We start from the raw sequence: 14,643 nt of genomic DNA on the forward strand, positions 1-14,643 counted from the left end.
GTAATTTTCGGTCAACTTGTCTGATTCCCAGGCCGCACACAGACAGACACACAAACAAACTCGTGTTTCATACACACAACTGATAGAACAACCAAGAGCATTTTCTTTTTTTTTTTACCTAGCACAGCGTTCTTTGCCATATAACGTTGCTATTGTAAAGGGTGTGTAGGGGAGGAAAAATGAAAGGAAACTCCACCTACACAAAAGCCGTCAGAAGAGTGAAAGTGGGGAATTCAGCTCGTAATACGGGTACTGGGTTCGGACAGCTGTCCTTTGAAGTATAAGATCATTGGGGATAGAAGAGAAATTTACGAGGAATTTCTATAAAAATAAGAGAAACAAGGTTTGGGATAGGAATATTGGGTCAGGAAAGGAATACCTTCATTCTGACGTCCGGGCGTGCGTCAGATTCTCCTTGGTTGCCGGCGTTTCGCTCTCTCTCTCTCTCTCTCTAGGTCAGGTCCTGGTCTACTGACAAGGTGCAACGGTCATCACTGGATCGAAGTAGGGGTCCAAAGCAACTCCTATTCCAACTCGAGTCCACAATCCAACTCCAATATGAATCCAACTCCGATTCCAACTGCGACTCCCCGAGGCGGAAGTAACATGACCTATTTAAGGAAAGCCCCCGGGCTCGGCGACTATACCAGGAGACCTTAGAAGCGAGTCCCAGACGTCACGAAAGGTGTGGTTTGGGTGTTGGGAGGAGTCAGAATGATGCCTTTCGTAACTTTATTACAAAACAGTAAAGACAATTACATAAAACACATTATATCCACAAAATGCTGACACAGCAAAACATCAGTCAGTGGGTTACTGGCTTTTCAGAGCTCAAGTTCGTAACATACTTATTTCTCGTATGTAATTATAATCGTATAATAAAAAGTATCTGTACTTTTTTCAGAAGCACATCGAAACTTCACAAAACACAAACAAAAATAATCAAGAACAAACAGTTCACATCATTTTCCGCTGATAAAAGACATACGCACAAAATCAATAAATCTATAATAACAGTCTTCAATGTGAGCCCCGACACAAACACATTGATTCCTTTACACTATGTTGCTTCCACCCAGTTAAGCCTTCTACTAAGTGCCTGAGGTATTAGTCTTTTATACGTAAACATGTGTGTTGAATTCGCCTCTTCTATCGAAGTAATGGGTCGCGTATACTCCTAATATTAGCTATTTTGTTGATGTATTGACCTTGAAGAACCAGCAAATGGATTTTCATTAAGTCACGAGTCACTTTTGTCCGTGAAGTTGATATACAGTAGAAATGACCTATTAATTATTAACCCAATCTAAAATAGGAAGATTATATTGGTTTTACCTGAGCACCCACAAATTTGATGTAGCAAGAGGTTTTCCCACACCTGCTTCCAAGCCGGCATAAATTTCACGCCTAACTTTTTGAATTATACAGAAGAGTATCATTGATATGTTAGTGGTAATAATATTTATGAAACTAGACAGGTTTTAAACTTCCAAACTATGCCGTGCATAAAAGTCGGAAGTCTTATGGAGTGTTTTCATCCGTATGGGTGTGACAGATACCAGAGCGAAGAAAGTAAGTGATATCAAGAACTGGTTTTCTTCCATTGATTCTGCATCCAAAAATATATTACATCTCACCCGTTAACTCCATATTCAAGCCAGAAGTGGTTCAAATGAGCTATTTCTAGTGTTGCCACTAGACGAGACAAAACTCTTTGGAACGAGACGCGAGACGAGACATACTACTTGTCTCGTCTCGTTTTCGAGATGGGACACGAGGCGAGACGTCTCGTGAAATGTCTCGTCTCGTGTCTCGAAATTGCAAACACAGTTTTTGAATTTAAAACACACACACAGCAAGCGTAACGTTTTCGATGTTACTCGGATGACACATTAAGATGTTAGAACATTGAAATCGTTACGTTTGCTCTGCGTTTTTCTTTTTTTAAATAAAGTTAAGTGTGATAGCCTTGTTAGCTTGTTTTTATTAAATTATTTCTTCATGTTTAATTTTTCTTCTGTTTCTAGGATAGTCTACTTAATTTCCTACAGTAATTTGAGTCCGGCATTTATAATTGAAATTTAACGTTTGGTTCCATTGCCTTTTATTGTCAATAGTAAAGGTGCTTTACAACACATTTAATTTTGACTGAAGAAATGAAATTTCTTCACGTATTTGTGAATTCGAACCTCTGCCCTGGATTACTTTTGTATGTGTCTTTAACCTGACTTTTTACAACGCATGTCCTGCACAGTAAATAATAGCTGTGTTGATTCAACATCATTGGCGAAGCTATGGGGGGCATGGAGGGCATTGCCCCCAAATTTTGACCAAAAATGAGTTATTCATATTAATTCCACACACGTCTAGGAGTATTCTACAGGTCCGAGAACGACCAAAAGGTCTGACCCCCCAGCAGACAATTCCTAACTCCGCCCATGTTCAACACAATGCAGTGACCCAGCGTGAATACCACTTTTAGTGTCAAATCAACACAAAACAAGGTGTTGATTTCAGTAGTGGAAGAAAAAAGTTAGCTGTAGGGAGATTTGAACATGGATTACTCTGTTAGAAGTAGAGCGTCTTACCTACTTGGCTAACTGAAGTTTTATTGCACATAACTGCCTAATACATAACTAGCAAAGAACGGAATTAGTCCTTGTAGAAAAATTAACCTAGAACATCATTAACAATAAGGTAATTCAACTTAATCAATACATAATAAAAAGAAATAATAAGAATAATAAAGAAAAAAGAAAAAATAAATAAATAAAAAATAAAAAATAAATAAATAAAAAAATAAAAATTAAATAATAATAATAGTGCGACTATACTCTTTCTAAAGTAAGCGAAGAGTTTATTGCAAGACGACTTCTAAAAACCGCCGGTTCAGCTCCGGGGAGTAGAGTGTGTAGGCCTCAGAAAGTCGAAATAAATGCACTCATCCAACAAGGGCATATAGTGCTGGAAATATGTAAGAGCGCATGCAACAAGAAAGAGCACTGCCTAATGTTTAGTGTGGGGGATAAAACAAAAATCAGGAAATAACAAGTGCTCCACTGTAAACTGAGAGGGAGGACGGCAAGTAATACGTCTTAACAATTCCTGCTAAGCATGCCAAATAGGGGGAGCTTGAACGCATTGTGTATAACGATGAGCCAAAGTATCCTCTTGCTTACAGTTATCACACGACGCATCAGGGACACGTTGAATTTCAAATAAGCGCGCGCGAGTAGGAATAAACTGATGTACAACCTGGAACCAGGTGACTTGCATGTACGAAGGTAGTACAGAGGTTGAGATATTATCCCACACTTGCTGCCAAATGACTTGCGGAAAATGATGTACTACTCGCAGCCGTGTCTGAAGATAAGTTAACGTTAGGAGGGCAGATATAACAAATGGGAAGTGTGAAGGTGTAGGTTTATGATCATTCCTGAATAGATCCAATAGCGGATGAAAGTCTGGACATACGGCGGACATTGGGCTGCAAATTGAATAAAAGGGGGATTCAAAGGATGCTCATAATTCGGCCAGAAACAACTGATCCAGTTATGAGTGAAATAAGCTGCAGAAGTGAGCGCAGTGTAGTAATCTAACATGTACAATGTTCGGCATTGTAAGCGGATATTAACTATTCCTAACCCACCAAGGAAACGTGGCAGATAAAGCCCGGTACGCGAAATACGGAAATAAAAACCGCGTCCGATATGCCGAAGAAACAAAAATTCGAACCGTTTGGCGTATACCTCCGGTAATGGATAAACTCGCGCCCGGTACAAAGGTTTGGTTGCAACAAAAATATTGATAAATTGAATACGGTGTAATAAATGGAGCCGACGAAAACACTGGGAATAAAACAAACGGCGAACCTGTGTTAACAGTGGGGACCAAATCTTGTCATACTGCGGGGTAGGGTGTGACGTAAAGGGAAGGCCTAAGATTGTTAAAGAAGTGACATGAGGCAGACACAGGGTACCAGGAGTGCTCACAGATAACTGAAAGCCATTCAACTGTAACACGTGAGTTTTCCTGTCGTTAAAATGAAGGCCAGAGCAAAGAGAATATCGCTGTGAAACAGGAAAAGCTCCCTGAAGAGCAGCAGAATCCACTCCGGTAATGGTCAGATCGTCGGCAAACCCAAAGATTTTTGGCTGCGAATAAGAGAGGGTGCAGAAGGAGACAACGTTGCCAAACGATTAAGGAGCGGGTCTAAGACTAAAGCCAATAACGTGATGGAGAGACAGCACCCTTGACGCAAGCCAAGCTGTAACGAAATAACGGAGGATAAATGGCCATAATTTGAATACGGAAATTTCATGTAGCGTAAAGGTTGGAAATTACTTGACGGAAAGCCAATGGAAAGCCCCACGCTTCAAGCGTTAAGCAAAGGAAATTATGATCCAAGCTGTCATAAACCTTAGCCAGATCTACTGCTAGGGCTCCTGCGGTAACGTGACGAGAATGGGAATATGTGAAAAGATCCCGGAGAGAGCGAAGGGTGTACTGTATGTTATGCATCTCATGAAGCGCCGCCTGAAAAGAACTGATATATCGTTGAATAATAGCACGTACTCTGGCTGTAAAAATAACTTGAGGTCTACTGGTAATAAGAAAATGGGTCGGTAATCAGTAACCACGCGTGCAGTAGAGGATTTCGGGATGAGCACTACAATAACCATATTATGGGAAAAAATCCCCGACAACAAAGAGTTAAAGATCGATACAAGAGTTGCACTGAGAAGAGGCCAATAACGCCGGTAAAAGGAAATGCCCAAACCATCATCCCCTGGTGCACTGCGACCCTACAACGGTATGTTGTATATTTTTTTACTTGTAACGAACTTGTAAAACTTATTAAATTGTAATTATTAACTTGTAAGGTATTTTAAATATGTACTAAGCTGGATTCTACTATTAGAAAAAGAGAAAGAAAAAGAATTATATTACATATATTGTCTATGAAAAAGGATATTCAAATGTTTTTTAAAAAATAGGATTTTGAAATGTTATTGTCATGACAACTAAAAATAAATAGTTTTTATAGAGTGAGTTAAGCAGACATATTAGAAAGTTGTGTAAAAGTATAAAGTACATTTCTCTGTTATATTTATTAAAATAAGTATATTAAAAGATGAAATAGTGTGTTTTAATGGGCTCAACAATTAATTTGAACTGTTCTAAAAATTGGTGCCGAAACCTCGGGAAAGTGAAAAAAAGGAAATGCATCGTTAGAAGTATAGTAAAACGAGCACCATTGAGCCCAACGTTCATCTCACTATTTTAAGAAGTGGGAAAATAATAAATCGGAAGATCATGAGTACTGATAGCCAAACTGTTCAGACAGAAAGGAATTATCCAGAGAAACTAATGGATGTCTTAAGAGAGATATCACACAAAATCAGGCTCAACAAATTGAGAAGTTAGACCAAAAAATGAATCTACAAGCACAGAACTTAGATCAAAAAGTGGATTTACAAGCACAGAAGATAGAGCAAAAAATGGAACATCTTGATGAAAAGTTGGAGCAACTACAGCAACGCAATGACGACAAATGGGACGAAATACAGCAGCAATTGATCCAGATAAATCATCAAGTAGACACAAAAGTTGAGCAATATGATAATAAAATGGAACGAAAGGATTAGCACATGAAACAGGTTGAAGAAATCTCACCACAGGTTAATACGAGTAATGAAAATGAACCTGAACATTCTACAGAAACAACGGAAAATGTAGATTTTGAGTGAAAGGTACTAAGTTCTCGCAAAAACTTACAGCCGTATTGGTTGAATCAGACTATCCCAACTTTTCTTTTCAGTCGAATGTTTTTGATTGCCTTATGGATGCTATGTGTAATGAAGTGTTTGGTATACATTAAAGTGTGAAGAGTTATGATCGTTTTCGTCCAGTGAATGCTATTGACTACTTGAACTCACAGTATCATGTTGAGTACATATCATGCCATGATATTAATCCTGCAGATGAAGTAATGGTAATAGAATCATTTAATGGTATGTACATAACACTGGCAGCAAAAAGAAAGTTGAGTCTAGTATCTGTGAATTTCAGGAAGAAGACGTGTGTTCACACCAATGTTTGTATTGATTGGCCGATGATAATAGCGAACAATCCGATGATACCTTTACGGAACATGATGCAGTGCGTTGATTTCAATCATGTAAGCATGTCGTCGCGATATTTTGAAAATTCTTCAATGGATCAATACAGTTATAACTTGAACCAAACCAACCCTAATCGAAATCAACTTCGATATATTCATGTGAGATTGAAGAGTGATCCCAGTGTACGAGACAGAGATGGAAGTCAAGATGATTGGCGAAGAGAAGAGTGGATCGACAAAAGGAGAAAGAAGTCAGACAAAAATTATCCGCCGGATAACAATGCGGCTACATCTATGAAGTACGACAAAGATCCATCGGATGCTCCGAGGGAGTCTTCGCGGAACAGAAACCATGGCAGGACAGACTACCGTGGATGTCATGTAAAGAACAAGTACAGACCCATAAGGAGACACGATATTTCACACCAGTGAAACGAATGAGATCCGAATCTAATTTTACCGGTTATGTAAACGAACCTAATCCTAGTAGCGACAGTGGTAGTGGTAGTGGTTGTGTAACCGAACCTAGTCTTAGTAGTAATAACAATAGCAGTCGCATTACATGTAGAAAGCATGTGGTCATTAGATCTGATTTTCTTCAAATTAGATTTCGTAGAAAAATCATAGATGGCAACAATTCTCAAAGTAAGAAACGAAGAATTGTAGAAGTAAATAACGCGCAATACTATATTCCTATTTACGAGTTTCAATGTAACTTATATGAAGTCGTTGGACATGTAACTTAAGCTAAAGTTACGGTGTGAGCTAATGTAAAGGGGAAAATTACTATTCAAAAGAGAAAAACGAAAATATTTTATGGATATGTAATTTGGTTTATTGCGTTTTACTTTATGTTATTTAATCTTTGAGTTTATATCTATAACAGTAAATACTCAATTTATGTCAACATATGCTTTAATGTTATGTATTTTATTTGATACTTGTATGTCACACTATTCATGTGTTTTTCTGATTTGAAAAACGCAATATTAATCGCATTATTCGTGTTTGTAATGCGAGAATGTATATTGAAGTTAATAATTTATGTGTTCCATAAGGAATTTGTATTGAAACAATTCTTACTTTTGTGTTCTTGTTACATTCGAATTATAGGTTAATAATATAAATGTTAAAGAATAAAAAATGATATTTTAATGTAAACGTATGAGAGTAATGTATATTATGTAAAATCGATGTCATGTATTTCATGGAAAAAAGTACGAGTAATGAAAATCAACATTTATACGTTTTGAAAGAACTTCGAAATTCAATATTATTACGGATTCAGTTTTAATTTGCCTAGAATAAATGTATATCAATAATCTTTAGTTATTGGCACATAGCCAAAGATTTAAAAGTATTAACAATTAACCTTTTTATGGCCCATAACAGACTTGAATTAAGTGACCGTAACTTTTTGTGTGCCTTGTAATCAATGATTATAATCAAATATAATGAATAATCATGTTTTTAATGTAAAAAATAAGAAAATGCATATGTATTATGATATGTTATATTTGATATGTACGAGTAGCACTCAAAAAGTATGTTAAGGGTAACGGTCCAGAGTTCTTTTCCTTTTATCAAATAAAATAAATAAAAGAAAACTCCGTCGAGCGCCATAATATACAACGGTATGTTGTATATTTCTTACTTGTAACGAACTTGTAACGATTACTAACTTGTAATTTGTGCCGTAAGGTATTTTAAATTTGTACTAAGCTGGATTCTACTATTAGAAAAAGAGAAAGAAAAAGAAAAATACACGGAAAATGATCGTAACCTAAAGGAATTCGTAAAGATGTAAGGGCCTTTTTTTTCAGACATAATCTCTGAAAGCAAACTAGGATTTGTGAGTCTCTGGAAAGCAATGAAGGTTTCCGTGAATAGAATTGTATATACAACAAGAATATTTATTTCTCCAAATACTAGTCGATACTTCTAACAGTTTTATTTGTTGACGTATATTTTCCTTCCTTTATATTGCGTGAGTTTTCTACATCTTTTCTCTAGTTGATTTGCTATCAGTTCTACAACAAATACGACAGTACTTGTAAGTAATCCAAGAATAAGTAGAGCAAAAGAACCTATTAATGCTGAAATATCTAATATTTTCACCTTTTCAGTATGATGTGTTCTTTGAACTCCAATTTCTGCAGAATACATTACATCTTTATTATATTTTTGAAACAAACTGGAAGTGTCACAGCTTTCAACAATGTAATTGAAGACTTCCACAAATGGAGATCCTCGTCTTATAGAATAGTAACAAGGAAAATAAGAATTTATTTCTGGGACTATTGACAAAGGAGGCTTTCCAATGTTATCTAAATAAGATTTACTGTAAATGATGTATTCTGTGTATTGCAGTGTCCATAGTGTTGCAAAACCTTTAGTTTCAACTATCTTCTAGTAAGCTTCTTCCAACGTGTTTACAGCTTTCCAATTCTCGTATATTGTACGAGTACTAGAGTCATTAAAGGAAGTTACGTAATTTTTCATACCTTCTAATCCGCCGTATTCAATCCCAGCTTCAACGATTCCCTTCATAGAATTTATGGGAGGAATCTTCTTTGGGTTAGTACGAAACCCAAACAAAGCAGCTTGGTAGCAAGTGTTGATCACTAACGCTGGGAAAACCCACAGCAAATACATAGTCCTAATAATGGTAACCTTCTCTGGAGATTTTGTGGATACTCCTAATGGAATGCATAGACTATACAGGAATGCCATGTATAAGGGTTGATGCTTTTTTAAGATTGCTCGTTGAGTGGCATACATGTGAAGAGTGACAACAGAATAAGTTATTAATATGGAAAGCCAGGGAAGCGGTTCAGAGGGAAAATATAAATTCATCCATTGGGGATAGATATCAGGGGCTGGAGCAACCCATATCATATGAACAAAATTTCTTGAAAATACATAATCAAAAACATGGGTCTCATAATCGTATATATTCATATGCAAGAACCTTCCTTCATATAAACCAGTTATAATACCTTTTTCAAGCCCTTTAGAGAGATAATCTTCAATAGATGCTCCATAGACCGAATTCAGAGAGAAATTGAGCCTTTGAGATAACGTTTGTATTAACATTCCATCTTTACCCATCAAATTTACAACACCAGTAGATTTAGTATCAATAATGCTCTGAGGCGGTAAATGTGCACGAGTGAGAGAAAGAGTACACTTATGTAAATTTAATACCTTGTTTGGGAACAAATTTATACGATTCTGAAACTTATCTCCTCTCCATATATCTAGGAGCATCCCTTCTGTATCCACACAAGATTTTCCTGTAAACGGAAAATAAGTGTAAACTAAAATCGAACGAAATTTCATCAAAGTGCTCTGATTTTGAATGCCAAACTGTTGATTAGTTTCAGTAACTGTAAGGAGGATAACATTTAATATAAATTCTTTGTAACACGTTTGAAACACTTCACTGATATTTGGAGAAATTAGGTTAAAGGAATAAATGATTGTCAGGAACTTAGATCGTGGATTCCACAAAGGTAACCTTTTTAAATGACTGATTACTTCTCTAAAAGTAAGAATATCTTCCACGAGAATAACATAGTCCATTCTCTGAATTTCATAATACCAGTAGTAATGCACCCCATAAGCACGAGATACAAATTCCACAGTATATTTGGATTCCAAACGAACGATAGGCTTGATGTCTTCTTGTAATAACACATCACCTATTTCAATCTTCTGGTCCTGTGAAACCGTTAGGCTTCTTGTGTTTTGGAAATATGTTTCCAATATAGAGTGAACACATAATTTAAGTTCTTTATGCAAAAGTTGATCTGAAGTATGTACGGTGTGAAAGCAACAATAATTCCTTACAAATAATATAGATATGAGTAGGTAAACATGGATATAATTTGTAAACATCATCCTGATGGTGTGAATAGAAACTGTAAAGAAAATAGCTCAATTTAAAATTCATTTAATTATGTAATGAGCATTCGAAGATTATAAGCATATATAATATTAAGAATGTATAACAATTTAAATGTTTAAACAAATGTGTTATTACATAATAAATATATAGTAAATACAGTATTGAGAAAGATCATGAGGGATAGCATGCTACTACAGTGGCCTTGTAAATCAGTGGTAACAGTAGAATAATATAATGCAACTGTCTCCTTTAGCTAACCTGCATAACCGTGGGACATTAAACTCAAAGATTTCATTTCATTTCATTTCTATATAATGCAATCAAACTCTTGCTCAACTACATCAAAATAACGCACTAGATTAGCCAGTGGGAAACAAAATCTTTGATTTATTGTCCGAAGATAATTTCTTGGAGGATAAAGGAGGATAAGCTTGGAGGAAACAGAATGTTGTAGAACCTGGAGAACAGTGACACATCCCATTAACACTATTTAGCCGCCATAAACTTATATGGGACCATTCGCGAGAAGTGAGCCTCTTCCCACTGATACTACATGTTGCCTCTATATATGGTACTTAAAAATTTTACTGGAAATTGGAGTTATGGTATATGAAATGTATTGAGGGAAAAATTTAAGGACGAATTATAATATTCGTTGGATATATTGAAAATGATAATCAAGACGATAAATTAAACAAAGGTGGCAATTAAGAATGAAATACTTGGTGTATGGTGGTTGAGAACGAGCACAGCACAGACTAAATCCAACATAAGCTAACATCCCTCGTATGGAATTAGAGACTCTCCGCAGTACATGTCTGTTAACAACGAAGGTAAGAGTGGAATTGATCTCAAACCTCGCGTGCAGCATAGCTAATGGATTTCCATTAAGGATGTTGGTTTACCAAAACTCGTTTTTATACATACCCTGTCTGTTTATGTGTTGTCTTTCCGTCCAGGAGACAATATCAAAAACTACTGAGTGGATCACCATTAATGTTCACCAGGATATAGAGAGTTAAAAGTTGGAAATCAGGATCAATGATGGAGGTATTCTATCCATGGAAAGTGGTATTAATCAAATATTTCTAGTTATAACATTGATTATTATAAAGCAAAAACAGTAATAGATTCCAAGAGGCTCTGATCAATTATGCATTCTAAGGACATAGTCTATCTTTATTCTATCTCTCTAATAAAACCAGAAGTTGTGGAAAGGGCGTAACTAAAAGCTAGATCTCTTCTCCATGTTTCCACTGAAAAGACAATATGAAGCACTCAGCGATTATTACAACTTTCAAACAGGACTTATTGAGGCAACAATGACTTATAAAATTTATTACTATAGATCAAAAACCACCACTGTGCAGTGTTTAGAGAAGTCGAACCTATATGAGCTACTTGCTCCCATTTTGGGTTTCGATTATTTACAGCAAATCCTGTAGGATCTGTATAGTTTGTGGAATTTTAAATACTTGAGACTGTTTGTGTGAATCACTTGAACGCCCTGAAATATTCCCAGTTCTAAGAAACACATCGATCCTACAGTTTTTTTTCGTTTTTTCACAATTTCCTGTAAATGAACGAATGCCATTTTGGAACTGAACGACTCAAACACATAATATTTTTTGTTATACAAATAGGAAAACACAAACCGGTTTTTGTCTCGCTATTTGATGATGCGTTATTTCTACATTAATGTATTGTAACCACTTAATTCCAGCTTAATTTGGATGATATGAATTTAACTATTTCAAAATGGTTAACGATATTTGCTGTTTCTGAATAGGACAAGGACGGTAACAACATTTAGATTTGGTTAATAAGGATTTTAACCTATAGAGTGCAAACAGCCGGTGGAATAACCAGCAAAATGAAAAATAAATTATGGTTAGTACACGCCTTGAGGTACATTCCGTATCGATTATCTCAAAATTTGCAGATCGCAACGGAATGCGAATAATACAGTAAGTAATTATAACTATTATGATGAATATCGCAAACTAAAACGCAAATTTTGCTTTGATTATTTAAGCTGGTAAGGAATCAGGAGGTCGTCCTTCGATTTGACTAATGGCTGCTTTATTTCCCGTGCCAGTTTGGTATGAATAAGAAGGGAGAAGCATCAGTCCTCCAATCATTTTTGTTTTCGGTAAGCATAGAAATTCATTTTTCAAATTTTTCCGATAATCCTCTTGTAGAAAATGAGAAAATACTCGAGCATTGGCCAAATTTAAAAGTAACTTTTCGCTTACAGAGAGAAATCCATATATATGTCGAAGCTCTTAATTTTTTTGGAAATCAGTGGTATGTCATTTCTCTATCATGCTCCATTAGTATTATGAGCTAAACATAATGATGATATATTTTACCCATGCTTTAAACAATGTATTAAGCAGCATAATTAGTTAAGCAGTATTCCACTGGTTCTCTTCAGTGGTACCTTCACGTGACGACACTGACCGCTAAAGATTCTGGGAAAAAAGAAAGGAGAGAGGCTGATTTGAGAGACCCCTGAAATCATAACCTTTACGCAACAATCACTACTGTGGTTATGCTGAATATATTACATTGTTGGTTGCAAAAAAAAAGTGTTTTTAATTTTAATTAATCTGTATCAAATCGTATAGTTTATTTAGTTTCATAATACACTTATCCTTCGATTTTACGAACCTTTATTTGACGGATTTTAGAAGCAGCAGACAAAACTTAAAGCAGCGAATTTAGTTTGAATGTTTTGATATTTATCTAAATATGTTGAATTTTCCTATTAGACAGTGTATATTTATCGTGTAGCAGGTATTTTACACTGTCACGTTAGACAGTATGCTTGAATAAAAATTAGATCACTACCTTCCGTGTCTCTTTCTTTCGGAATGCAATTGTGGACATTAGCCATTGAAGACTCAGTGACGGAAATTACAATTGGCAACATTTTACCGATATTGCCTCCTCTTACTTCCTTATAATGAGACATGAGTATATGAAGTTTATTACAACTTAAAGAACACTTACCGTAAAAACACCTGAATATAAACTTCAAATTTATAGAGTAAACCAGATGATAATATTTTACTGTTTTCTGTTTACGCTTTGACTCCCTTGCAGGCTGTGTTGAATACAAACAAACAGATTTTGAAACTATAATGGAAATGTTAGGACACATTATCTACCATTAACATAAGTGGATATTCCATTAACAGTTATATATTACTTTTACAGAATATCAATATGTTACTTTACTACTATTGGTAATTACTAACTAGTTACCACTAAAATAATCTTTGCTACATTTATTTCATTTGATAAAGATAATGAAAGGTAAAAAATAGTAAAATGTTTTATAAATTTACCCACTATCAAGATAAATATAAATGGATGTTCCATTAACTAATGGATGCCCTTCTCTAGTTATAACACAATGTTACTTTTTTTCTTTTTTAAGTACTAGCTACAAGGCACTAATCAATCACACACACACACACACACACACACACACATATATATATATATATATATATATATATATATATATATATATATATATATATATATATATATATATACATAATATTATGTTGATGTCAATTTCATAGTCCGAGGAGTATTAAAACAATCAGATTGATATTTAAATTATGAATTTGCTTTTAAAAAGTTTTAAATATTGTACAACGGTGAGAAAAGAGAGAAAAAAGGGAAGAAACAGACAGGTAAATTGAACAGGGGGTGGGACAAAAGAAAGAAAGGTAACTGCAAGATACATAAAACATGAATATAAATCTTGCAATCCAATAAGTTTCGTTTTCGTTATATACTCTGTTCTTTTCGTCTTCCAAACGTTTACTGTATACTGTAATACAATTTAACTTATTAATACAATATGTTACTTTGATGTCTTAGGTGTGGTGAAACGTGATTTCGAATCCAAAATTCATCTCAATACAGAAGAAAAAATGTTTTTCTTTGAAAATTTAACCTTCTATGATTGTGCCCTTTAAGCTAAATGAGACGGACGAATAATGAGACTGAATGATTGTGAAATTAAAATTTTTGTTCTTCCAGCCGGAAATCGAACTCGGGACCTCGTACACGTAAGTCATCGATATAGAAGGTGAAGTTAAAATTGTATTTGGATAAGAAGTTTAAGTTGCTTTATTTAAATTAGGAAAGGAACTATTCACTTTTAAGGAAAATAACTAGTTTTTCAAAGAGTGAGAAAGGTGAAGCAGTTTTCATTCCACGCACTTCTTTCAATCCTAAATTCAGTAGACTTTCATTCAATTGTACAGTACAGGGCATGATTAGTTACTGTATTGATCACAAGAACATTAAATGACTTGTTTCTTTAAAGAAGAATATTTTTTCTAATTAAGTTATCGTGATACTTAAAACCGTTAACTGATATCTCACCGGACCTACGTAGGATCAGAATCACATGAGTACTCAGACCATACAACTACTAGAGAGTTCACTTCCTCCTTGTTTATATCTTTCTATTATTATTTCAATGTGTTAATTCTTGATTCAAATAATTATCCAGATTTTTGCAATATTATTCCAACAATGACATATGGACTGAAGTTAATAGTAATAAACTACCTGTTCGGTT

At 35.0% G+C, this 14,643-nt stretch overlaps 1 protein-coding gene across 1 annotated transcript; it reads right to left on the bottom strand.

Annotated features, from left to right (window-relative positions):
* Positions 1-8,533: 8,533 nt before the first annotated feature.
* On the bottom strand, positions 8,534-9,709 carry LOC145667918 (uncharacterized). The gene has a single exon (XM_081735343.1). The coding sequence runs from the start codon at positions 9,707-9,709 to the stop codon at positions 8,534-8,536; it is 1,176 nt and encodes a 391-aa protein (XP_081591469.1).
* Positions 9,710-14,643: the final 4,934 nt, after the last annotated feature.

Source organism: Thermobia domestica, chromosome 13, assembly GCF_964235325.1.
Source record: "Thermobia domestica chromosome 13, izTheDome1.hap1.1, whole genome shotgun sequence".
In the NCBI taxonomy this organism is placed as follows: Eukaryota; Metazoa; Arthropoda; class Insecta; order Zygentoma; family Lepismatidae; genus Thermobia; species Thermobia domestica.